Below are 27,634 nucleotides of genomic sequence, written 5' to 3'. Positions count from 1 at the left end.
ACTTCTGAAAGTTTTGTGAAAGTTTGGCCCCACAGTGAAGCACATATTCTCTCTCACACACTCACATACACTTGAGATTTCTCTGTCAACAGAATGCTACATACAGACAGACACACACACACACACACACACACACACACACACACACACACACACAAGCTGCTCTAATGATTTTGCTGGCTGCTGAGCTGAACCTTCAGCAAACACCTTTTCTAGGATCTGTAGGAGTTTACTTATCATGAGCTGCCCTCACAAAATATACATGAAAGGGGCAGCTACTGAACACACACACGCACACGTACACACATACACACACGCGTACACACACACACACAGAGTATTACTTTTATAAGATGTAATTGTAAAGATTTCTTTTTTCTTGTGAAGAGTTGATGAGCTGCTAAATCAATGCTGACTGAGGTTCAGCGGGACAGTCGATGTGAGGCCACTGGTTACTAAGACCTTATTTTAAACTCTGGCGGAGATCTGCAAGCTTTCACATACATCAAACTCAATTTTGGGGGAATTTATGACAATGAATAAAAATGATGCCTAGGTTGTCTGAATTATTTCTTTACGTTGATTGCAGTTATAAAATAAATAGAATAAATAGAGAGCTGGTTTGGACATTTTGCATGAAAGCATTATTTTACCCAAAAAAACACCTCAAGAATGAAAATTTATCGAGTCATAAAGAAGTCATGCAGGGGGGAAAACTAACAGTGAGTTACTGAAAGGCAAAGCACACGTTTTGGGTGATACAGTACGTCTGTTACGCAACATTATATCATTAGCCTACTTGATAATGTTTGGAAAGTCACACAATCAAGTTACTTAAGTAGATAAAAGTTCGAAGTAGCCGTCTCGGATGAGGATGAGGATGAGGATGAGGAAAAATGATCGATTTTACTGGAAGTTGATTTTGACACTCTCTCTTTTTGCCTTTTTACTACGGCAACATTGATCTGCCTTCGTTATCTTCATCAAACATTTTGCTAACGTAGCAACAGACCCTCACATTACAGAGAGAGAAAATGTCAGAAATACTAAAGCGGACGCTGTAAATAAATAATTTGCTCTTTATGAAGTGTTTGTTTTACGTCCACGCTCGTTGCATCGAGCAATCTCAAAAGATCTGATGAGGAGAAATTTCCAAGTGGGACTCAGAAATTTCAACTTCCGAGCTCAAGTGACATCCATGACATCCTTTGGCTTCAGTTTGATTCACAAGTGATCAGAATTGAACCACAAAAATACCTGGATGAAGAGGAGGGTAAATGTATGCAAACCGTAACAAAACAGTACTAGAACACATCCTGCATACACACATACACACATACCCTGGACAATGGGGTGAATCTACATTTCTTCTTCAGTCCCTGCAGTGATTGGTGGTCTTTGAAGCTCTGAAGGCCCTTGGTGTCACTGAGCCAAACCTGAGGACAGATAATGTAATGTTGGGGATTGACTGGGACGAGCCCTTCAGGGTCAGACTAATAGATTTGGGGGTGAAGTGGAGCGTGGCATGAGGGTCTGGGTTACAGGTGTAGGTTCAATTTGCAAAACTCATCTTTTAAAATGTTTTTAGTCATAATGATCGAGTAGATCACGTTCATATACACGCTGAATTTGACCTGAATGTGCCATATTTAACAGCTGCTGGGTTGTACACAGGACAGCCTGGGTCTTCTCATTTCTGAGGTAATAGATATATTCAGAGTGAATGAGGGCGAAGAGTACAGTAGAGCTACAGACCAGATACTGATCTGGTCTGTAGCTACGAGCTGAGATGCACTGAACGTAGACATGTGTTATTTCAAATGAAGCACCAACAGTAAATAAATCTCAGCGACTCCCAAACAAATTGCAGCTCATCAGAAAGAGGCTGATTCATTCACAAAGAGAAGTTCCAATTTTTGTTGTCTTGAGATTTTTTTAAAATTATATTATACATATATTATTTTTATTTATTATTGTTATCAATTAAAATATCACATCTAAATGTATAATTATCCATTGAAATAAATGCTTTAGCAGGGCAGATGAACAGTTTTACAGGTAGTATGTTCCATTTTCATAGGGGCTGACCCCCCTAAAGGTCTGATGTTGGTCTGCTGAAGGGACTGAGCAAGTTCAAGGAGTTCTATCCAGCTGTTCAGATAGTGCAGATGTGACAGCATTTCACAGCACTGACTGTAATTAATCATAACTGATGAAGGAATTGGTGCAGTTAAAGGTAACCAACCCAGCTGAAGAGGAAACAGCCTTAGATGGGTCATGTGATCAAGATTCACCCAGAGCTGGTCGTGCTGAGGAAACTTTTGCTGCTAACGGGTCACCTGATAACGACTGGGACTGTGATTTGGAAATATATTTTGATGATCCATTTTAATTTGATCCTTTATCTCAATATTACTCCAAAATTAATCGCAAAACCCATCGGTGCACCTTGGAGGGGTTACCGTGGCATCACAGGTGTCTCTTGTTGACAGCTTAGCCTGTCACTGGCCGACAGACACACGAGCATCTACTGTACCAAGCCTTCATTATTAATCCAGCTGCTGAAATGTCTGTAGATGTTTAAAATTGTTGTCTTTTTCCATCAAACATTTTTTTCTACTTCCACCTTATTTAAACAAAGCTGTAAATTTATTTGCAAGGTGATTCATGTTTAGGTCGAACGATAAAACTGCTCTAAAAATTTAAGGGTTGACCTTTTGACTGAAGGTGTTTACCACAAAACTGGCTTTTTACTGTTGTTATTGTTGTTGTTGTTGCTGCTGCTGCTGCTGAGGTCAACTTGTGGGGGGGGGGGGTATTCCTCCTCTGGTTGCCCTCTGGTCTATTTCATTTTGCCTGGTAAATCAGTGCAACTGTGACGTTTTGAACTGAGAGCACAGGGCAAACGGACTGTAATTCCTTCTCCTGAATTAAGCTTTATTCTGAAATCCCAAACTAAACTTAATGATGAAACATGACACTGAGGTACTGTTACAAAAACATAAAGATCCCAATTAAAAGTGTGTATAAAGTACATTTACATTAGCTAGACTGCAGTTATACGTGTGTGCACAGCAAGAAAGGTTTATTTGAATTGGCCTGTTGCCTCTCCATCAGTACATCACTCTATTCAAAATATAATTAATTGTCTTAAAACAATGAGACCTACAATTTCTAATGGGAGGAGTTGGAAATATATAACATTTTAAAAAAGGAAAATAATCATGAGCGAATAAGGAAAACTAACTTTAGGTTTTAGAAAAATAAAGTCCTTCAAAGGTGGTATGCCATCCCTACAGATTCCTTCCAGCTTCAAGCAGGTGCAAACCTGAGAGTCCTCACTGCTAACAGATATGCAGCATTATCTGCAGTCATTTTCTCAGACTTTGTTCAAAAAGTTTTAAGTAAAAGACCTTAAAAGAAATTTCCACAGGAACTTCTATTTTAAACTGCAGTCAAGAGCTCCATTACCACTCCAGCCACAATAAGAAAACACTAGAAAGACATGTACTGAAATGATGAAAGGCTGTCTTGGAAAATGGTAGAAAAATGGGCCATTTACTTTCTTCCATCTTTTGGGTGTCTAAATGGGGTTTGGATTCAGTAATCAGCACAATGCTGCCTGGTGGACACTAGAGGGCAGAGTGAGTGCAGAGAAGGCAGGCTAGTGTCTCAGCAGGGAGCAAACTTGTCCAGAGTGTGATAAGACGTCCTTTCATAGAGCACGGCCTGGAGTCAATGTGCTGTTCCTCTGAGGGCTTCAAGAACTTTTAGAAAACAGGAGCTGGTCAGAATTAGGATTTAAGTACATATTTCCTTCAGTGCATAAGATCTCAAACACTGCATATGTTGGAAATCAGTTTGAATTACCATGATGAGTGAAGAAAACCTGTTTTGTAGCAGCCAGAAAGCTGAGCCAGTGTTGTGACTTCCCACTCTAAACCTCCAAACAATGACGACTACCTGGCCAGCTAGGGAGACAAACACAGCCTCCACAAATCTGTTACATTTGAAGAATGAGCAAAAACTTCAAAAATCCCTGAGCAATTAACCAATCACAGTCCAGCAGGACAGTGTGACAGAGTGCACACATCATTGGACGACAGGCTCGCATCCGTTATGCTTTCAGTGGGGCGAGATCTAAATTAGAGAGCCAATTAACTCTGCTAATAGCCCTCTCCTATTTAATCTGGAAGACAATAGGGATTGAAGAAGGAGCTTTTACAATATCCTCTTTCTGCCACGATTCTGAGGGTCTGCGTTTGCCTCCTTGTTTTCACTTCAATTAGCCCAGTGCTTTCTATGATTAAGTACCTATAATTATTTTTCAATTAAGGCTTTGATCTGGTGTGTACAGTATACAGCTCCTCAGCGTGCCTGGAAGAATGAGGATGAAACAGTAAATTTGTTCCCTTCTGTGTTGTGTTGATGAGGGTGCAAGTGAGATTAAGCTCATGAAGCTGCTGGGAGAGCTGCCGCCGCAGCCTCGGAACTTCATGGAACCACGTCAAGGGTTTTGCGCTTTGCAATAAACTTCAGATTTTCCAAGGTTTGTCTGCAGTCATAGAACTGCTGGTGTTCCAAGTGTCTGCTGTGTTGACGAGAGAATGACTTGTGACTTAACATTCCATCAGGACAGACTTTTCTTAACTCTCTTATTTTCATTGACGGCTTGCCTCTCTTTCTGAAGGAACAGCAATTTGTCCATTTATCAAATATTTCTAAATCAATAGGAATCGACCAGTTGCAGCATCACATTTGAGGCTAACTCTAAGGTAGTCTTGTATTGATCCTGCAACGACAATAGGAAAAATGAGTGTACTCAAAGATCAAAAATCACAACTGATGCACACTATTTTGCAGCTACACTCAAATATCAAAAACAAAGAGATGTGGATTATGCTACATTTGAGCTGCCTCCAAGACGATACGCTCTTTCAACATTTAGTCTTTTTCTGAAAGAGTTAATCGGGAGGATATTCAAAATATGCACTTTCACTGATGTACATCATGCTGTTATTATAAAACTACAGTGACCTAGAGTGGCCATACAAGGAAAACAGCATCGTGTGTGTGTGTGTGTGTGTGTGTGTGTGTGTGTTTGGAAAGAGTGATTTCTTTTGGGGCCCTGAGATACAAGTTATATCAACGGTCTCAATATTACTAAATGAGATATATCTCATGGCCTCAACATATATATTTTTCCCTCTACGCTAAGGTGCCATACAAAACCAAATATATCTTCCTTTTAGTCCTTTTATGTATTTGCAAAATACTACACTGTAAACTTTAGTCTACAGCCACTTCTTCACAATTATCATAAGGAGAGACAAAGTGTGCAGCGTCATGTGTTTAGGAAAGAAGTACAAATTGTCATACCAGTTGTTTCAGAGCTGAAATGATAGTCACAAATATATCTCGATAGCTGTTTCGATAGATAATTAATCATTATTTGATTCCACATATGTACAAGTTTGATGCTTTTATTCTGACGGTATACTTTAGCTTGGGTTTTGGATTGTTGGATGGATTTAACAAACAGTTTGAAAACATTGAGCGCTGGGAATTCAGAGATGGAGTTAGTCATCCTTATCAAACCATCTCACATCTTCTTACCTGCATCTGTGGTGCGGACAGTTAGTGGCAACTCTCCGTTGGAGCTCGCCAGTCCTGTACAGAAAGACTTCTTTTTTCAAGAGCGATTGTCTGAACAGCAGTTTTAGCAGCGTAGCTCTGCTCAGTTCCCCAGCTTCTGGATGGCCTCTTCAGATGTCTCAGTCATTTACTTTCTGTCAAATACAAGGTGACTGCATGTATGACTTCTGCGTCTGGGCCTGCCGCCATCCTTTTTTTAGGAGTAACGCGAAAGTGTGAAATTACAAGAGTGACTCAGGGTTGTTTGGTTTACAAGCTAAGTAGAATTGCTAAACGCAGCCAAACTACACCAGGAATTACTAATAAGCATATTTGTGACTTGCTTTTTTCTCATACACTGTATCTTCATACAGCTGAAGTCTCCCACAATTGTCATTTATATATTTATCTATTTTGTTGTTAGACAAGCCCATTCAGTGTAAAGCTGCCGTGCAGGCTGAATGCACTGCCTCCCTTTAGTCTCTTTTCTCACTAAACAAAGCAAATACAGAAGGGTGGTATTTAGTGCAAGATTTCTCCCAAAAAATTCCCTAAATTTAGCACCGGGTGTTATTTAGAACAAAGTAAGTAAGAAAAGAGGTATAAAAAGTCACTAAATCTGAATGAAATTGCAAAGTTGGCAACATTTCAAAAAATGCATGTCTGCTGTAGCAAGTGAAATGCAGTCAAAGCAACTTAGCCAGGCATTATCTCTGATGTTACGTGTTTGTTCAGTGCTTTTATGGATATTGATGTGGAAGAATTAGTGACAAAACAGCGCATGAACACGCCACTTGCTGCCAATTGGCTGGAACAGTTTCATGTGGAACAAAAAATGTAGTGGATTACAGTGGATATACATTTAATCTGCGGCGTATAGGAGAAAGAGAAGCAGCCGTCACATCAGGCCCATTTTGTTGAAATTTTCACACAAAACAATTTTAGAAGGAGCATATCGTCACCTTTTAAAGTAATTGCCTAAGTCCTTTTTTTGGACTTTTTTTTTGTTTTTGTTTTTTGCCGAAACAACTCCTTATGATGATTTGTCTCCAGTTTTTTGTGTTTTCTGAAAAACTGGACAAAATGACTTAGGCGATTATTTTACGAAGGCGACGATATTTTACTGTTTGAGGTCCATATCACATTTGCTTGTTTCCTCTTTTAGGAAATAACGTGTCAGTATTCAGATTAATAAATGCAATTGAGCCAGCGATCAACAAAAATTATGTGTGCATCTTTCATTACTACGAGCTGTATGTTTGCTGATTACCTTTTAAAATATGATTCCTTGGATGGTTCTCGAGAAGCAGCAGTAATAATCAGGAGAAAGAAAACAACAAGAAGAAAACCCTCTGGTAATTAACACGCTGTTTCCAGATACATGCAGGATCTTATTTCTGTTTGCTCAGCGACCTGACCTGAAAGGTAGAAAAGTAGTGGTGTGACGTGAAAGGTAAAGTGACAGTCATGGGTTAATTATTAGTAAAGCTGCAGGGATTACAGGAATTCACAATAAAATGTAACCCTGAAGGCGGAGAATGCTGTTTGTGGAGGGAAGGCCTATAGATTCAACATGAATAAAGACAAGTCACCTGAGATGAATGAACGGTTTATTCCTGAGGATGAACAAACCAACGACATCGTCATTATTTGGTAATCTGTTGTTGAAGGTGCCTTAACTGTTGTGGTACTTTATTACAATTATTTCAAAAGGAGGGGGAAAATATGTAAATACAGATGAAGCGAACACACATTTCTGTCAGTCAATGTTAATGTAACAAATAAAGTGCACTCCATACATGAATGAGTGCGTCAGAGGCTTTATTTTGTGGTTTGCTGTATTTGAAACTTGGGAACCTCCTAACCAGCGCAGTGTGGCCAACAGAAATCCACTGAGAGGCCAGTAATTAACTGCTTTGGTGTAATTAAAACACGAGAGTCTCTATAGAGTGTCCAGCTCCTAATGAGTTGTGACATTTTTGAAGCTGAGCGTACCCAAAACTGCACCGTCGTCGTGCTCTAACCTCCACCCTCGGTGTTCACGGCTGGGCCGGCAAGCCTGAAAATAAAAAATAAAAGGTGAAGAGAAGAAAGAGGAAGATCGGACGCTTTCATTGCCCTAGAAGGGTAGAGAGAGGAGGAAATCATTTAATATCAGGCCTTTGTGAAAAATAGAAAAATAAAAATGGGAGGTGCAGGTAGTAGTGAGGTTGGGAGAGGGGGGCGGGGTGGGGGTTAGGAATTGTGTCTGAAACATTTTGTATGACCTCCTCCTTTGCCCATCCATCAGGCAGGCTGGCTCATTATTCTAACTAGCCGGTTCTTTTCTTCTGTTGCGGGACGCCATCAGCTGCAATCTGCATGCCAATTATCGGCCAGACCCCCTGATACCCCTGCATGGAAAATGATCTGTCAAGGAAGAAGAAAAAAAAACGAAAAAGCGAGAAGGCTTGTGCACCGTAGCCCCAATCTCTCTACCCACCCACCCCCTCCCTTACACTCTCTCCGCTTTCCTGTACAGCAGTGACAGGGCCTTCTAGAAAATTAATCTATGGAAAGAGAAGAAAAAAATTATAAATGTAGCTATTCTCCCACTCCGGCCGCTCAGTTCTCTGGGCTCCGGAGGGCAGGGGAAGTGGAGTTTGTGATAATTGCCAGGGAGAGGGGGGCGATAACAAAGGGACACTCTTCCCCTGAATGTTACACTAAGGGCAAGAGGAGCGGTCATGAAGCAACCATCAGGCTTTGTACGCTCTCAGGTATCCTTCCTTTTTACCTTTCATTCCCATCCATTTCATCATCAAATTACAGATGAGATGAACCGCCAATTCTCATCACTTGCGTGATCTCTTAACTGTATCAGACAGATGGGCTGGGACGTAAGGAAATGTGATGTCACTGGGCCATATGCTAATCTCTAAAACTATGTGAACTGTGCCCGATGTGCATAAACAACGACTAAATACACGTCCGTTGGCCCTCGGTCCTTGCCGGACTTAGTCGATGCTACAGCTATCAAAGTCTTAACACTGGCAGAATTATCTCTTGTAATTCATTTGAATTTTTAAAATTGTTTTTCTAATGTTTCAAGGACAGAGATGAACGTATGACTTCCCACTTCATCTTATGGCCATCAAGTGAAGTAACACGAAACCTCACGGGACCAGTTTTAGCTAGCTAGCTTATTAGGCCAACACAACTGAGTTTTGATGACATTTTAGGAATTTTCAGCTATGACTCACTTCTAAAATGAGAATCTTGTAATATTTGAACTTGATGCTTACGATAATATTATGCGTTTTTGTTTTTTTCAAGAAGGCAACAGCGCAAATGAATAACCTGAAGGCAAATTTTCAACTACACTTTGTGTGATCCAACACTATCAGGTTACTTTGACCAGGACATGTCCTTTCAAAATTAGCCAAAAGCTCATCTTTAAGAACTAACTTCCACAAAATGGAGAACTGCAACTGTATCCATGTGTTAGTCACTTAACCTGCCAACCTAAAAACCAGCCTGAAACACACTCAATATATGTATTCCTTGTAAATAATCTTTTCTTTATGCATTTGCTCATGCAGTCTGGTTTTAAGGAGCATAAAAAGGACTTCATCCTTCAGACTAAATGTAGATCATGGCTCTTTCCACAGCCTCAAGCGTACCGCCAGGCATCTGGAAACATCTTGAATGTAGCCTTGATAGAGTACTAAGCCTAAGTGAAGCTTAAAACCCTGCCTAGGAGAGTCTCAAAGTTAAAAAACAACAACAACAATAAACAAAAACTTGTCATAAGGTGCCAGAGTGCATACAAATAATCAAAATATAACTTGTTTATGAAATTCACAAGAGCATCCCTGCACAGAGGTCCAAAATCCCAAGATTAACAGCCTGCCATACAGTATCATGTTACAGTTGCTAGGCAAGGATCGGTTAGGGGAGGGTTAATCAGACAATTCTATTTAAGTCTTGCTAGCACTGAGGCATAAGAAATCTGTGGGGAGAAAAAAGCAAATCATGGGTGAATCAAACAATAACAATGGCTAGAGAAATACAGTTACACTTGGCTGTTAAACCCCTCTTGGTCCTTCCTTAGCAGATGAGGCAACGATCTGCAGGGATGACAGAGAACCAACCTGATTCTGGTTTCCAGCACAGTGAGGAGAAGCTCTGCAGCCGGGAGAGCGAACAGTCACTCGGCAGAAGCGGCGGAGAATTGGGTTTGCTCTGTCTGCCTTTGTGGTGCATGTGTGTGAGCTTTGATTAAAGACAGAAGATTCTTTAAGCACATTAAGGCCATTTTGTCCAATTGTTTCACGCCCTCTTCCATATCCACCCGCACAAAAGATACAGACTGCAGCACAAAGCAATGCTCACCCTCTTTACTCTGCTCTATCACAGCGAGCAGGCCCAGCGCAGGCACAAACAGGCTGGGACCAGAGGAATTAGGCTCTTGTATAGCACTAGCGGCAGCAGCGGTATGTGTTATGTCTTATCATTGTGAGGGCAGATGAGGTATTGACACAGAAGAAACAAAAGGTGCCAATTAAATTGCATATATTACCAATAGAAATTGTAATAATCACTAATCAAACATGCATATCAGAGCTTTGACAGACACTTTTCACTGGCGTAAAATCACTGCAGCATTAAAGTAACGGCACTTTCATTTGCAATCATCCCTTAAATTCAAAGTCTCAGGGTGTGATGCAGGAATGCAGTGAACAAAACTGCATTTCAATATTCACAGAGAAAAGGAAAATGAATGTTAGCACACTCAGTAAGCGAGCTGAACTCAGGCCAGCCAGCCACCATACCCTAGAGTAATAATTAAGAATCCCGTCGCTGAGTTGTCACTAGTCAATTACACCTCCTGTTCACTTGGGCGCATGATCTGACTGCAAGCAATGCGAAGACACTGAAGCTGTCATCAGAGATGGAAAAAGAAGGGAAATGACTGAAATGAAGATTACTGTGGAGTGGGGGATTTTGAGCAGGGTTTAACAGTGTCTGTCAGGAGGTGAGTGCTGAATGCGAGTGACCAAACGCCCTCCCAAACATGAAACCATTATTGCCGATTACACAGAACGGGGACTTTGGTGGTGCATTAATTGAAGCTTTGGCTCGCGTCAGTTTCCAATTACTTTTATGCTAGCCTACGGTTAATGTGGCGACAATGGATGGTAGGAACATGTTCCACAGATGGAGGACTGGGTATGAAATGAAGGAGGTTCTGGATGGCATTGAGTGTGACTATAGTGAGTTCCAGGAGGCAGAACGGTTGAGAACAGCTGTATAAATATTCCACAGAGAGATGTGGTTCAGGCCAAACACCAACAGCTAAATACACTGGAGATGGCCCACTATCCCACTGCAGTCAGACATGGTGGACTGACAGAAGCAGCCGATGAGCCACGATACATGAAAACTAACCCTCGATGTTATATTCTGAATCATGTTACACACGTTATTGGCAGACACTTTTAAAAGACCAGTGCTTGGACCTTAAATTTTAACTGGACTTTTATGCTAATTACATCTGATAAAATGGGGTTCTAGCCTAATATTTACATCTCACTTTCAAGGTGAATTGCCCTTTATTAGCACATAGGTGCAACTTAAAACACACGCTGACATCCAGCAAAAACAGAACATGCTGTGTAACTGTGTGAAGCGAACATACCCATTAAACTGAATGATTAGATAAAACAGAGGAAAACAGAGACTAATAAACTAATGAAATAGTTCTTTCTTAAATGTGAGCTGGATAACAACAAAATAGTTTGTAGAATATATATAAGAACAATATAACAACTAATACAGGATTTTAACTATAAACCAAACTAAAAACTTAATTAGATAAGATGATACTTAAGTTCTATTAGTGTCACTCAAGTTATGGTCATTTCTTGACTAGAATATTGTATGCTTACCACAGTGACCTTTGACCACCAAAATCTTTTCAGTCCAACTTGAAATTTCCTCCAAAAATGGATGGTGCAAACATAACTGAAAAAACAAAACCAAAAATTAAAAGGCTTCACACATCAACTTGGCAGTGGGTTTAGAAATAAAAATCAGATTCCATTTGTTTCTATCCTCTCAGAACATCTGTCCATCTGTGCAATATGGCAGGCTTTGCATCATCACACTGAAACCAACATGCAAAAGATGTCCTCATGTCAGTAGAGTGGTGCAGAAGTGAGTCCTTCGATTCCCTCGTCTCAAAGTCAGCGAGTTGTCTGAACAGGTTTTAAAATAAATGCCTGAAATGAGGTCTGTGGGTAGAACACAAATACATCAGGAAATACCGCACTCATGGGTTTTCAAAGCTTTTATGTGTCTTTCAACCACTGGTTGGTAACAAGAAGCTAATGAGACGAAAGCGGTTGTCAAGGACAAAAACAACATCCCGTAGAAGAGAGGGAGTGTGAAGCTCATTGGGGGCCATTGAAGACATCCATCAGTGGTGAGGTTTGCTGAAAGCCGACCGGCGCACCACAAATACTGTTTAGGTCCCACTCGTGCACCTGAACAGCTGACTTGGACTTGCAGAAGATCCATTTTTTCTGCAATTTTTGGAGAGAAGATGAAGAGCTATCCTTCACTCCCCCTCGTCAATGAGTCTTGGGTACCTTTGACTCGCTACACCAATATTTCATCTTTGTACCACATTTTCTAGGTTCTAACATAAGGTGTTAAATTGAGGCCAAAGTGTAGTGCTAAACCTAGGGCTGCACAGTCCATCCATCCATACATCCATCCATTGTCTTCCGCTTACTCCTGTTAAGGGTTGCAGGGGGTGGAGCCTATCCCAGCATCTACAGGCGAGAGGCAGGGTTCACCCTGGACAGGTCACCAGTCCATCACAGGGTCAACACATAGAGACAAACAACCATTCACACTCACAGTCACACCTACGGTCAATTTAGAGTATCAATCAGCCTTGTCCCCTCTTGATGTCTTTGGACGGTGGGAGGAAGCTGGAGTACCAGAGAGAACCCACACAGGAACAGGGAGAACATGTAAACTCCACACAGAAAGATCCTGTGCCCGAGCCGGGACTCGAACCCGGAACCTTCTTGCTGTGAGGCCACAGTGCTGACCACTACACCACCGTGCAATTTTTTTTTTCTATTTTGTTTGACTTTAATAGGTATTAATTAAATGTGGCACCTAATGTCTTTTACTTACCCCATAGAAACTTTTACAATCCTGATTAGACGTTCCAAACAATCATGTTTTTTTGGAACAATATTTGTAGATCTCTGAAGAGCAGCATCTCTGGAGTACGACAGCACTTCATTGTAATGCCCTTTCCTGAAACATTTCATCTCTATTAAAGAATTCCAGCTTCTAACCATACAGTTATTGCACTTAGGCTCACTGACATTTTGATTATTTTTTGTGTTCAACTGCGCTGCCCTAGTTTGACGCTTGACGTATGCTAACGTTCTCTCTCAGCAGCTTACAGCGTAAAGCTAACTCATGCTAACCTTACGCTTCCAGCTTTGACCAAATCCCAGTGGAAATATCTTTGTGTATGTCCCAATGTTTCAGAAAGCACCCAACACTATCAAAATTTAAGAGAGTTTTCTACGGAATCATTTATTGAAATAGCAATTCTTACCTGCTCACCTCTGCCAGCAGGGTTTTCTGATGAGGACGACTCTTTTGATATTCTTTTGTGACAGTGTTCTGCTTTCACAGTCTGACGTGTAAATGGGAGACCTCCATTCCAAACATGGCTGTTAAACTGAAAAATCTGGCACATTTAATTGCTCATATATTTATAATTGCCTCGAGTGGTGTAAAATTATGTTTAAAAAGCAGTTTTATCACGAGAATCTCTTCATTCTCTGCTGATCATGAAAATACCGTGTGTAGAAACCACTGAATCATACTGATCCCAGTACTCAGGACTCCTTAAGCCCTCTTGAGCATGATGTCACTAGTGATTGCACATCCCTCTCAGCTGACACCCTGCCCTCCCATGTCAAATCCGGGCCAAAACACTGAAACAGAAACCTTAAAATCCAAGAATGAAAAGAAAATAATCTGGAACCAAAAATCGTATGTTCCCTACACTTGATTTTTAACAATTCAAGATTGAAAAGTGAACTTTCAGTTTTTAAATTCTATTTTTTCCAAATTATTATGATTTTTTTAATTCTCAAACTTTTGGACTCACCATTCTAACACTGCACACCACGAATATTTTCTGTTTTGGCTCCTCTAGCCATCTCACTGGTCGAAGTCACTCAGATCCGGTTTGCCAATATTTCCAAAACATCAACTTCAAGAACTGACTCCACTTGCTGCCTCCTACATCCGTCCATCTGATGGGAGCCATCCATCCATCCATCCATCCACTTTCTACCAATTATCCTGCTTGGGGTCACGGGGGGTGGAGCCTATCCCAGCAGCCTTTGGGGGTGAGGCGGGTTCACCCTGGACAGGTCAATAGTCCATTGCAGGGCCAACACATAAAGACAAAACCATTCACACTCACAGTCAATTTAGAGTATCAATCAGCCTCGTCCCCTCTTGATGTCTTTGGACTGTGGAGGAAGCTGGAGTACCAGAGAGAACCCAGCAGGAACAGGGAGAACATGGAGTCTGCACACAGAAAGATCCCGTGCCCAAGCCGGGGCTCAAACCCGGAACCTTCTTGCTGTGAGGCGACAGCGCTGACCACTGCACCACCGCCCAATAATATAAGAGGTCATTCATAAATAGTAAACCTAATCTTTTTATTTTACACCAGTGTTTTGTAATTACTGTCATTAACTTCAACTGTCCACCTTTTTAATGTGATGGATGAGTGTACATTGAAACAGACTTGAAATTATTGAAGCTGAAAAAAAAACCTCGATAGTCGACAGTTGCGCCTCATCCGGGCCACAACTGACACTAATGATATGGCTCTGATGTGGGCCACATTTGGGCCAAACATTAATTGTTCTTTGGGAAAATGTCATCGCCTCATGAAAAATCATGTATTGACTAAAATACTGCTTCAAAAAAAAAAAAATCAGGTTTTCTTCAAGAGTCAATATCCTTTCTCTGTAAAACAGATGACTAATAAAAACATCCACGCTGCATTTCTCGTGACTTCACTTCCCCTCTGTGTCTGCTGTACTGTGCAGTGTTGCATATCTTTGATCACACTTTGGGTGTGCGAGTCTTTGATTCATATTCCTCACCAAACCCACAGCAACATCCTTTCCTAATGTATATACAGGCAACCACTACATCCCTAAAAGTACAGGAAGACTAATTGTATCAATATACTGTACTGCAAGTAGGTGATAAACACCGGCGAGGGCTACGATACTACGACTGAAGCACAACCCGATTTATGGTTGTGTGGTTACAAGGGTACATTTACATTGGCAGCTCTCATTTACATTCCTCCACCAGCGAAATTCCACTCAACACCAGAAAGGCCTGGACCTGAAAGAGAAGTTAGCAGTTTTCCTGCTGACCTAGTTTTTTTCACTCTTTCCCTGCTGAAAACTAAGGCTGCCGTCATCAGAGGGCCACTTTTAATACTCTACTGTATTTGGATTTGCTACAACCAGATTTGAGGACGGCTTTGGTAATTTGATAATTGCTTCTGGCACCTGTGTTTTGTCCTCAGCAGTCAGAATCTCACAGAGTTTTTTGGGGGGGTTGTTTTTTGGTTTGGGTGAAGGTGGAGAGAGCCGAGGAGCACCCTGCTGTGTGACGTTCTGAGACGGCTCTCGTGTCTGCTACATTGCCCCTGCTCAGCATGTCTTAGATCCAACCACATCCTGATTTTTATCATAATATGAATTAAACCTACATTTTCTGTCCACTCAGCAAGAGAGCTCCACCAGTGATGTTGGGGCTAAATCGTTTCATACTCTGGACAGGCAATCCACGAAGGTACGCAGAGGAACACAAACTCACTTCTCTCTCTCCCTCTCTCTCTTTTGATCGCATCAAAATTGCAATAAAGGTTCTTGACGCTGATGTATAATTATTTATTTCATTTTTCACCTCTCCTCACATTCAAACCCTGTCTGTTTCAACCCGGTCTCGGAGGATTCTTGCTTGCACGAGGAAAAAAAAGAAGAGAAAATTAAAATCCATCAGCTAATGTGTCGCCTGGTAATGAAATAAGAATCTGACACTCTCTCGCATTGAAATGCAAAAGAGGTGTCCTGGCGTTACCCTGGCAATTTATCATAAAAGCCAGTGAATTTCTACTTAATATACATGAGGTACAGTGAATTATTACAGGGCTTGCCATTATAACAAACTTCTCAAAGTGTACAGACAAAGGGGTCAAGCATATTATTTTCCCTTACGTCACTCGGATGGATGAGCTAAATGGCTTTCTGAAGTTGGAGAATTTCATACTTTCTTTGAATATATTTGATACTTTGTCCCATTTTGTACAATGCAACCCTTTTTACCCTCTGTTCCCTTTTTTTGGTGGAGAGAAAATGGAAGAGAGTGAGAACAGAGAGGCAGGGCGAAAAATGTCACCTGCTAGTATCTGAGTGCTTCTCCACAGCTCTAATTCATCTCTGCCAGCAGCATGTCTCCACTTTCCTTTTCTTCCTGACTGCACCAAAATGAGGCCTACGTCTGCTGATTCACCCGTGCAGTCATCAGCCTCTTGGCTTTTTTTTGAATGCAAAAGATGTATTAACCACAATAAGAGAAAAAATCTGCATCATATTGATGGGAAAAAAACAACATAAAGTCTGATGGTAAACCAATGGATGATTAATCATTCACTCTTAATCTTGTGGTTCCGCCTGGTTAAAATAATCAAGTTAACAAAGCATGTGATTGATATATGGGCTAATCTAGTCACTGAGGGACAATGGTGAATAATAATATCAAGTGTGGCGCTCTGTCTTGTTTGATTGATGAGTTTTGGGAAGTGACAGTTTATGCATCTGTCAAATGAATGATGAATGAAACGGAAGTTAATATCACCTCCACCATGTTACAAATAATGTTCAGAACATTCATACATCAATTCTAAAATGATGAGGCAAAAGAAATAAAAATTCAGCATGTTAGACATGAAGCGTATTATTTCATTTTTTTATTGTCATTTGTCTGTAGCGCTTCCTCTATGAATACATATTAACTGATTTACAATCAAAGACCACACTTGAGCTTTGATAAGGGACCAAACTGGAGCCCTGGGATCGTGGAAAACGCATTGCAAGTGCCACATCTAAGTGTTTCACACTAGAAGGAGGACTGTCACATCAACATATGATGCATGTAGTAAAGATAATGTATAATTTATATGACACATTTTCACTGAGGTGAGCATAATGCCATTATCATATTGGAGAATGTCTTTAGTTCTCCCAGGGGACGTCCCAACAAATCACCGCGTTTCAAGCGAACCAGGGCCAAAGATTAATGATAAACATGACAAGGACAAATTAGAATATGTAGAAGTTAAAGTGTGCAGGACACGCCAAATATCCCAGAGCAAAATAAATAGACACGCACTCCGATTTGTTCCCTGTTGTCCACTTGTATAAATATTCTTGTTGGCCTATTTATGAACTACGAGGCTGTGTGATTTAATATCCTTCAGCTGTCACGTGTCATATTATTGCAGACATACAATGACTGAGTGGCGTTTCAGTAGTCAGCAGTGCTATACCAAAAGAGAAGTAGTGCAGTCGAAGATGTATGATCTATTATTAGTAGAACCACAGATTTGTGAGTTCTGCCTCAAAAATGTTTTTTTATATGTGTGCTATTATTGTAAATATGTTCATGTATGATAAAAAGCTCTTAATTGTTTTTTTCAAGTATAATTATCTCAATGCAGTCCCTAAACTGACACATACTGACCACATTTTATGTGTACTTGTGTACTTTGTGGTGTAAAAGTCACAATACTGTATTATTTTTTGATGCACCTGTAATTAGCTCCTGTCAATCTCCACCTTGGAGCTCTAAAAATGTTTTGCTTATTTGTGGAATACTCTTTTGCAGGTTGAGCTTCCAGCATGTTCTCCTACCGTGAGGGTTAGAACTTTGCCCTGTCCAATTGCTCATCAACAGTTTTAGCTGGTTTCTGTGTAGCAGTAGTGTGTAGTAGCTTTCTGGTTAGCGTGGCCAACTCTTAATACCTCACTGACTGAAATCAGGTGAAATATTGAGCTTCCGGAGCTTCGTTTTGTCCGAGTGAGTCACGACCAGTTGTCACTGTTCATCAAAAATAGAGTAGATTTGCAGGCGACTATGTTGCCTGTTTACACTCATTATGTAGACACGCTTAACTGGGAAGGGCGGCACGGTGGTGCAGGGGTCAGCATTGTCGCTTCACGCAAGAAGGTTCTGGGTTCGAGCACAGGATCTTTCTGTGTGAGTCTCCATGTTCTCTCTGTTCCTGTGTGGGTTCTCTCTGGTACTCCAGCTTCCTCCACAGTCCAAAGACATCAAGAGGGGACGAGGCTGATTGATACTCTAAATTGACTGTAGGTGTGACTGTGAGTGTGAATGGTTGTCTGTCTCTATGTGTTGGCCCTGCGATGGACTGGCGACCTGTCCAGGGTGAACCCCGCCTCTCACCCAACAGCTGCAGGGATAGGCTCCAGCATGCTCTCTATATGCCTGCGTGCCCCCCCCCCCCCCCGACCCTTAACAGGATAAGTGGTAGAAAATGGATGGATGGATGGACTAAACTGGAAAGTTCCCAAATGTGACCATTCCTCATTATATTAGCATTAATACCACATTAGCACATTCTTACTATATGTCTACAAAAGTAAGTGCTCCTTGTGCTACCATCAGAGAGCTACCTTCATTGTTTTTGATGGGAAGCATAAATCCCAATAACCATCATGGCTGAGTGCTGAGCCATTATCCCCTCCAAGTGACTGTCACATCCAATGAAGAAGCCACTCTTACATCTCCACCTGAGGCTCTGGAGATGGATGGCCTACTGTTGCGTGGTGCGCTGGCTCATTTCTGCCCTGGTACAGAAGTCAATGCTGATTAAAATATCCACTCTGGGTCCTTATTTCTATTACCGGTTCACTCAGCCAGCCCAGACCCTCTCAATTAAACGCTTGGACCCAAATGGAGGAAGACCAGGGGGTGGCTGGTAGCTGTCAGAATCACAAACGTTCTCTGTCACATTCTCCTGACAGTTAGCCTGAGCAATCTGTCACACACTAACTCATCGTAACGCTATGATATCAACAGAATCCGCAGCGCTCCTCTCACTGTCCTCTTTTGATTCATTGGCTTGTGCCTCGATAGATCCCACAAAAACAAAATGAACTGTGCGTACGTCACCTAAAAGGAAATGACATGTAATGCCACTAGAAGATGGCAGTATATGCAACTGTGGTTGTAATGAACATAGAAGGAGGCGAGCTGTCTATTAACCAAAAACCCAATCAAAAATCTCACTGATTTGGAGCCAAGGGAAAGGGATGTTGAATAATGTTGAAGTCAGTCACGAGTCAGATATTTGCTACATCACAGCTACTTCGAAATAGCATTCACATCCCATTGATTTTGAACATTTTGCTATTTCCATCCACAATTTGTAATACTACAACATGGGCATCGAAATATTTGAATAAAAGCCTAATTGATGTTGAAATAGATTAAATCAGGTCAGGACTCTGCGCCTCCCAGACTCTGATTTAGCCTTGTGCAGAATTTAGCTCCAATCTGTCCGACTTTGCTGCCACGCTACAGCCCAGAACTTTTTCTATTGCCCCACACAATTCCATTCATCATGATAATCACTATACAAGGTTACAAGGCAACACAGATGTTAGAACATCGTTTGACCCTGCCTCTGCTGCAAAACCTGAAAAATGATGGCGACCTTTCCGTGAGAACGTCTTAGGCGCCGGCACAATGGAGAACAGCTCTCAATAACTGAGCCACTTTCTTTAGCGGAACCACTAAACTTCTACGGTGATATTCTATTGTGCTTTGAAAAAAGGGCTTTTGAAATGCATTAGCACTACACACTGTCTGAAGAAAGAGCGAGCACGGATTTGAAACATAGCGGCGGAACAAAAAAAGAGAAAGAAAAATAAATAAATAAAATTGGAATGCAAACATTTTTTTAGAGATTCTCCCAGCCCCCTTGAGATCTCTCCTTCATTGTTTGCTGACGATTTGATACTGCGAAGTTCTATCTATTTTTTTCCCCCTCTTTTTCTTCTGCCGTAGCAAATTTGTTTTCAGGCTCCATAAAATAGCCTTTTCTTATTTCAAGCAGCAGTGTATGCAGTGGAAAATCTTTCACATAATATATCCTTAAAAGCACATTACTCTGTCCCATACAGCGTTAAGAGTTAAGAACACAGTTAATATTTACAGTTGAAATAAATGGGAGAAAAGGAAAGGATTTTGCCAGGGAATAAAACACCCCCACCCACGTATACACACTCACTCTCAGTGCAGCAGTTGAACAATTGCTATTCACAATCCTATCCTTAATGCCTAAGACCAACATAAAAGAGGGGAGTTTAAGAATATAGGGATAAGCCCTTTCAGCTTTTCTAAGTCTTAAGGCTGGTTTATGCTCCATGAATACTGAGCATCGGCAGCCAGTGCTGTTGCCACTCTAAATAGATATTACAATGATTTGGGAACAATGCATTCGACTGATTCCCTCAGACACAAAAATACATATATGTGTATATATAGTGAATAGGAGGCAAACATTAGCGCTCCCTGACAATACAAGCATTTTTGATGTAGAAGGGTAGAGCAAGATTAATGTCTGAGCGAGAGAAAAGGCGAGATACCACTTTGGGTGTTTGCTGTGAAAGCTGCAGCGGGAAGATGCTTTGAGAGTCTAAATCCCCCCCTGAGTACAATGCAGGGCTGCTGATACAACCAACAGACACAGGGTCACCTCCCCTCAGGGAGACAATGGAACCACAACAACAAACTGGAGTGAGGAAGCACCGGCGACCGTGCAGGCACAAAGGCACACAGAGCAAGGCGAATAAAATAGGAGATACGCACTTTCCCAACGTTTTCCATCCTGATTATTAATGCTAATAAGCATCAAGGGCTGCTGAATGTCAGCAGCACCAAAAATTGCAGAATTGACTTGAAAGACAGTGACCAGACATCAAAATGCATGAGTGCATTAAAAGCAAAAATAGGACTTCGGCGCAAGTCTGCTTCTGACATGTGTACATTGATGCTGAATGACAACATATGGAATATACTAAAAAAAAAAATGGTACCGCATTCACGTGATTTTGAGGAGGGACGTTTTCCAGCACAAGAGAAGTATGGATAAGCAGTCTTCTTTTTTCCTTTTTTTTTTGCCACTTAAGCTTTCCAAACGGCCTCAGGGCTCCAGAACAACTCCGACCCTTGTGTCTCCTCTCCCAATCCAAGATTAGCCTGTCTTCTTGTCTTAATCCAGCAGAAATGCTGCATCCTGACTCCAACACCTCTCCACAATTACTGCACTCCATAATCCCCTGCCTGCCTCCATTTTCCCTACTGCTTTAAGAGGGGTAAAGATCAGGGGTGAGCACTCATCCCCGAGCCCTCCCCTGCCTCTCACCATGGCAGTTAAGTGTCTGTGGAAATCATAGAATGAGTAAGCCTTGTGACAGCTTATTAATACTTCTCTCTTCTCTAGGGTTTACCAATGGTCAGTCCTTAAGTATACTGTACTGGATTAAAAGGATTTGCTTGTAGCTCAGGTTGGCTTCTGCAAAGAGGTATTTCAGCACAATTCTCCAACTCTGTTCGTACTAAGATGTCACTTGAAAGGTCTTGAGTTGTATTGTGCATTGGGCTGATGGTCTATAAGATACAATGTGGAACATGAGGCTAAGGTCTTTTTCATGGTCAGTGCCTCTTATGATTTCATGTGGCACTTGATCCTCTCGGTGAGCATTCAAGCCCATGACTGCCATACAGTAACCACACCAAGTGAGCCAGCAGCTCTTTCATTCAGCAAACTTTGATAGTTTTTACCCTTGTTCCAAAGAATGACCACCACAGTTCTCTTCCACTTAAATCTGCTGTTCACTGCAGTATACACAGTTGAGCAACAATGACTGTGGCACTTACAGAGACGAGAGATGTGCTTAAATGAATCATCCTGCTGGCTTAGCATAGCTTGGCTGCCTCTGTGCTCTGGATGTCTTTAATGCGTTTGTTTGCCTGCAGGCCCTCCAATTCTTTCTCCTTGCTTTTGCTGCTTTCTAGCCTGGATAGATAATACGTTTTTTTGTTGTTGTTTTTTTTATTTATTTCAAACCTAAATGGACTTGAATCGATCAATACCTCATTGTGTGTGTGACGAAAGTTGCACTGGAGGGGGGCACCCAATACGACAGATGTTACAATTCAGATTTTCTTTTCATTCTTTTTCGAGTGCACACAATGGCATATCGAAAGGAATTTCAAAAGCTGTTTTAAATTGATTTAAGTTAGCTTCTTGTCATAAAGCTGTGTGTTCACAAGTATCACAAAGATGGGGAATGGAGAGAGTGAGTAAAAGAAAGCTGCCTCCTCCAAGGAGTCTAAGCCATTGTAGGCTTCTACCCAAGCCTTTAGATTTAAAAAGGACCCAGCCTGGACAGATTTGCTCAGAAGTCTTTTCAAAAGATATTTTTTGAGTCAGAGATAGTCATCGTGGAGAATAAACAACTTACTTTCAGAGAAGGGAGGAACATGAAAGAATATAGAGGCAAAAATGTCCCACTGGTAACGAAATCAAGTAAAATAGAAGGGCATCGGGATCCTCTGAGCTTCCATATCAAATGTCCCGCCCGATCTAGAATTCACAATAAAACAGACAGCACTTGTGCATAATGTAACGATTGACATGACATATCACTACAGCACAGGAAATAAAATGGGGAAAGCAAGGAGCCTTTTATGTTCAGAAAATATGATATGATTAGGGCTTTTGATGCTGGAAGCTACTCATATTTTTTTTCTCTGCATCAAAAGGTGAGATCTTTCACATTCCCAGTCCTCCATCATATCGTCCAATATCTTCAAAAATTATTACTGCTGCATAACTGAATTAATCGACAGAAGTACAATTGAGTTGGAACCTCTGTGGCCCTAGCTGCAGGGACAATCGCTGCACCGGCTTTTTTCATCCGGTCTCATCTGTTCCATTTAGTCCACATGATTTCCAAGTCTTCTAATCTTTCATGCCTCATTCAGACAAGGCGATGGCCACAAATATGCTGCGTCCTCAACTATGATAGATGGCGGAGGCAGAGCAAGAGAAGAGACAGTAAGTTCGAGAGCGATAGCACAGTTCTTGGAATGGAACTGAGAGGGAGATGTCTGCCACTCCGCGGTGCCGAGCCTTGGAGAGAACAAAACATGCAATTAGAGCAGCAATACACTGTGAAGTGGTCATTACTAGAGCTAATGAGCGCGCTATCTGTCCTCACATTAAAGTGCTCGCTAACGAGGGCTTGTTCATCATCGACAAACACAAATCATCACATAATCCTATCTCCTGTCCTCTCGTCCCCATAGCAGGGAGAGAGGCTCATTTAAGCAGGCACTGGACAAAAGCTCTGAGTCCAACTGGAGAGGCCCGGAGAGAGAGAGCAGCATTTAAACTTAGCTCTGCTCTCAACTCTTCTACCGGTATCTCCGTTAATCTCCCAGACTAAATTTCCCCTGAAAATGAACACTTGAGAAACATATTTTTGTGTCTCAGCCAAACATGAACAAAGAGAAAATTATATTTCTGATGAGTTTTATGTTCGAACTTAAGACATATTCCTTGCACCTCTGCGGGAGAGTTCTGTCAAGTTTCTACAGGAGCCCCCAGCCACCACAAGAGGGCACTGCAGCCAAGCATTTTCCCTTGCATCGTGTCCCTGCTCCTGCTGCTGCTGCTGCTGCTGCTGCTGCTCCTGCTGCTGGTGTGTGGCATCCCATACAGTAAGCTGATAAAGAAGAAGACAACCAATAGTTTCATCAGATAACCAGGAGGAACGCACTCCATAGGGCTCACAGATTCTTAAACACTTATTATCTATTTGATTCATTCCTGATTGCTAAATATTTTCATGAGCAAATCCTCCCACAGCACGAGCAACCTCTCGCTGCCCCCCTCCACCGCCTGACACTTCATCACTTTGTGTCCTTGTGTTTCTTTCTACTGAGAGAAGGAGGAGTTGAGGGGAAAGAAAGAAAGTTTAGTCTGCCACTGTCTCTGAGCTGCTGGAAAATTGTCACAATAGGAGAAAATCCTTCACAACCAACCAAAATACAGCTTAACTGTATAAAAAAGACACAAAGAGTGAAAACAAATAAAGAATGCAAGAATAAAGAGATGAATTTGGATGTATTCTTTTTTTTCCTGCATGTGTGTGTTGTTTCCCTGCCTGTCTCTAAAGGGCAATGTTCTGGCAGTCACAATGGGATGAACAAGTTTTTCAACCATTGTTGGGACTCTAACTCCACCATGACTCATTTCATAGCCTATAATTGTGTTTGGGAGGAAACAGACTTTAATTCTCTTTAATTGTGTAAAGCTAAGCAAACTGCTGCCTGAACACAGGCATAATGTGTTTAACCTTGGGCACTGATATCCTCACATAAACCACAACTGAGTTCAAATTCAAGATTGAATGACAGGAAATAATACAAGTACCATTTATGTGAAAGTAAACAGTTTGATAACATGACTTTTTTGAAAAACTAAAACCAGCGTGAATTAGTTTTTGTTGACAAGATGTGCTTTGATGGCAATGATAGCCCTGATAAAAATATCCAGCAGTTTAATTGCTGTTATATGTAGCGGTCCCTGTGGAGAGAGCAAATCTGCGGTGCATCTCAAGAGTGCTTCTGATTGCTTCTTCTCTATTCATCATTTTGTCATTTGCCCCCCCCCGGGTGCCTATAAACAACTGTCATGGACCTGCGTGATGACAAATCAGTCAGCTTTCATAACACAAAGCCAATTTTATTACTTTATCATAATATTATATCTAATAAAGAGATTAAGAAGTGTCATGATTGATAATCAAGTTTCAGGTAAACTCCACAAAGGAGATTATCATCGTACAAAACTGGTGTTATCTCTGTCTTTTTGCTGTGTAATAGTATGCTGTTAGTTTGCTGTGTGTATGAGCTGTATGCATAGATAGATAAACACACACACACACACACACACAGTGATGTGTGATCAGAAGCATCAGAGGGTTTAGCTGCCGCAGCATTGCCCCCAAGAGACTGCTGTTGTGCCTGTGCAAACATGTGGACCTTGCTCAGCCACCTGGGAGCAAGAAAAGGAAGACAATCAAGATCAGCTGCCCAGATAATCTCTGTTTAGGACACTACATGCATTAAGGCTGAAGCGTGAGACTACACGGGAGTTGTTTTTGATCTGCACATCAGCGTCTGTATCAGGCAGAGCCGGGTTTCTGAGATGAAGCAGCAGAGTGAACAGGAAAAAAGGGGAGGGAACAGTGAAACTTGCAAGCACACTGTGGTGCAGGATTTTCGCGCGAGCATGCACACTCAAATAAATTCACAATTTAATAGAACTCCAGACAAAATCTGTGCGCAGAACCAATTTCAAAAGCCCATCTCAGGTCAGTCTCATCTCAGCTGTGCTGGGCAGCAATCATGCTGCGTGCACACAAATGATGCTTAACCACAATTAACCTGGCGGCTGAGCAGTGTACTCGAGGACCATTCAATCTCACTTTCATATCACCAAGAAGTTAGAAGTTAAGAGATTGTCTTGGCTCCTCTCTCATCAAGCATCAATAATTGATTGAGGCTTCTGGGACACATTGTGCATTGTGTCTTTAGCGGTGATCAGCAAACGGACACCTTCACATGGGAGGGGAGGGCACCCAGTGGTGCTTCGCTTGACCCAACAATCCTCTATTATTTATCACAGCCAAAAGGATCCTGGTGGATGGGTTAAGGAGGTCAGTCCACATTTGGTGCTTCAACGTCGTAGTTTAGATTGAGCATTTCGCGCTACACTGCCTCACCCACACATGCCCTGATTTGATATTAATATCAATCTTCTTTTTACCCTTTTCTTCATTGAGATTAGCTCCTCTCTTTTTCCCGCATTCTGATATGCTTTTTGGTCAAAGAAGGACAGTGTGAAACATACTTTGCTTCAGAAGAATAAAATCCTAAATTGGTATTTTTGTGAGCGCGCACACACGCACACGCACGCACACACACACACACACACACACACACTATCCAAGTTAAGCTTGCATGAGTTTATGCAATGCAAATAAAGTCGTCCTCCTGTTTATACACACATACACACACTGGCCCATGTCCAATGTTTCTTACTGTAGCAGTCAGTTGAAACAGAGAGTTAGGTTTATTATTTTGGGATGTTATGCATGGCTGGTTGGGCAAAACTGATTTTATACAGAATGGATAACAACCGGAACACCCGCAATTATCTCCCAAAATGCTATGATTAAATGGAAGCTAGAAGCTTTATTCAAATTACTTCTTTTCGAACACAGCACTGCTGGCCAAAGGTTAGCCTACAGGCCTCACCGCATCAGTCCATCCCATCACCCTGCCATTGTTCAGCACTGACACCAACATCCCACCCACACACAGCCAGGGTCAAAGTTCAGACCTCCAACATGCTAACAAATGGCATCTAAATGCAACCTTGCGCCTCAAGGCTAAAACGACAAGGTAAGAGGATATGGCCTCTGCAAGGTTCCTCGTACACATGGGTTTGAGTGTGACAATAATGCTGTATGAAACATTAGCCTTTGCAATAATGACATCCATCAAAGGCTAACAAAGCAAAGCACTGCAAGGAGGACGGAGAGAACAAACCTTTAAATCCCTTATCAGCTGATGAGGGAAATTACACGCTGCAACCCTGAAACATTTAATTAGCAGTATATGTGCTATCGTGCTATATCTCATCTCTGCTGCCACTTCTCTACAATTGCCCTAAACACCTCGAGCAGTTTGTAGCAGGTTTGATACCAAACACCCCTCAAAGGTCTTCCCTTTCTTTGGATTCTGGGTTTTGCCACCACCTCAGTTGTCTCACTAAAAGTTGATTCTTGTCTGGGGTATCCTCATTTCACAAAACATGAGAACTCATAACAACAACTGAGAGGACACAACAAATTAAATCCACCTTCAACAATGTGACAGATTTGGAGCACTTTCCGAAAGGAAGATCCTGTCTTTACAGCCCAGCTTTTGCCAGAGATCGCAATCAAAGTCTGGCTCTTTGTGCGTAAGCGCTTCCTTTGTGTGTGCACCCTTGTGTATGTGAGTGTGTGGTTGGTGAATTTGTGTTGCTGGGTCACCTTGAGCGTTGGGTGCACATGGCATGAGGGTCCTGTCGCTGTCTGTGGCGCGCTTCGCTGAGTACTTCCTCAAGCGCGACACTCCCACTCCTGCAGGGATTTCCACACACCAACGGCTGAGTCTTCCTCTGGGCCTCCATTGCTAACCATTAGCGGCGGATTAGGAGAGCTGCTAAACGGAAGAGGAAGGGCCCCGGGGGGGGGGGGGGGCTATCAGGTAGATTCATAACTGATGCTGTGTACAATCTCAAGGGTTAGAAAAACAGTGCCGCTCTTTAAATTTGTTAATGAACTGATAATGTGTAGTGTATCCTCCTAAATTTGGCTAAAAGAGTTCATGAAATTAAAATCAGTCAGTAAAGCTTCAATTGAACTTAAGTTCAGAGTGCAAGTGGCGGTCTTCCCTGTCTACAGTTGATCTCAGCTTTCATGAGAACAAAGGCAAAGAGGGCGTCTGAAGTGATGGTCATGGCATCAAGTTGTGACGCATTTTCTGCCACCTGCACTGGCATGGAAAAAGCCATTGGGATTTGGCATAGAAGCCCAAAATTTCTCAGTATTTGCCTTTTAATTAGATAATCAGATATTTGAAATACTGCTGCTTTAAAAAAAATAAACCTGACAGTTTGGCTTGATAATATGAGAGGAACTGCAACAGGAAGTCAAGAGAAGACATGAGTCCT

The 27,634-nt window shown here is 41.7% G+C and overlaps 1 protein-coding gene across 1 annotated transcript; it reads right to left on the bottom strand.

The window, feature by feature from the left end:
- Nucleotides 1–1,063: 1,063 nt before the first annotated feature.
- Nucleotides 1,064–27,111, bottom strand: LOC147250366 (uncharacterized). Its single transcript, XM_086223909.1, has 6 exons — nt 26,952–27,111; nt 11,565–11,640; nt 7,630–7,693; nt 6,905–7,052; nt 5,617–5,789; nt 1,064–1,436 (listed from the first exon to the last, which is right to left on the bottom strand). The coding sequence occupies exons 1-4, from the start codon at nt 27,089–27,091 to the stop codon at nt 6,994–6,996; spliced, it is 339 nt and encodes a 112-aa protein (XP_086080035.1). The 5' UTR covers nt 27,092–27,111; the 3' UTR covers nt 1,064–1,436; nt 5,617–5,789; nt 6,905–6,993.
- Nucleotides 27,112–27,634: the final 523 nt, after the last annotated feature.

This window comes from Aulostomus chinensis, chromosome 14, assembly GCF_037954235.1.
Source record: "Aulostomus chinensis isolate RoL2024-O1b breed Wild chromosome 14, RoL_Achi_v1.0, whole genome shotgun sequence".
In the NCBI taxonomy this organism is placed as follows: domain Eukaryota; kingdom Metazoa; phylum Chordata; class Actinopteri; order Syngnathiformes; family Aulostomidae; genus Aulostomus; species Aulostomus chinensis.
The sequence above is the reverse complement of the archived record's forward strand: the minus strand, read 5'-3'. Positions and strand labels throughout refer to the sequence as shown.

What these genes read in the sequence shown, in the direction of transcription:
- LOC147250366 (XM_086223909.1), bottom strand. Translation starts at nt 27,091, where the DNA reads ATGGAGGCCCAGAGGAAGACTCAGCCGTTGGTGTGTGGAAATCCCTGC. An exon ending in ATGTGCACCCAACGCTCAAG is followed by an intron (nt 11,641 to 26,951) that starts GTGACCCAGCAA and finishes TTGTTTTTTCAG; the next exon opens with TTATGTTTGCACCATCCATT. An exon ending in CGACGACGGTGCAGTTTTGG is followed by an intron (nt 7,053 to 7,629) that starts GTACGCTCAGCT and finishes TCTACCTTTCAG; the next exon opens with GTCAGGTCGCTGAGCAAACA.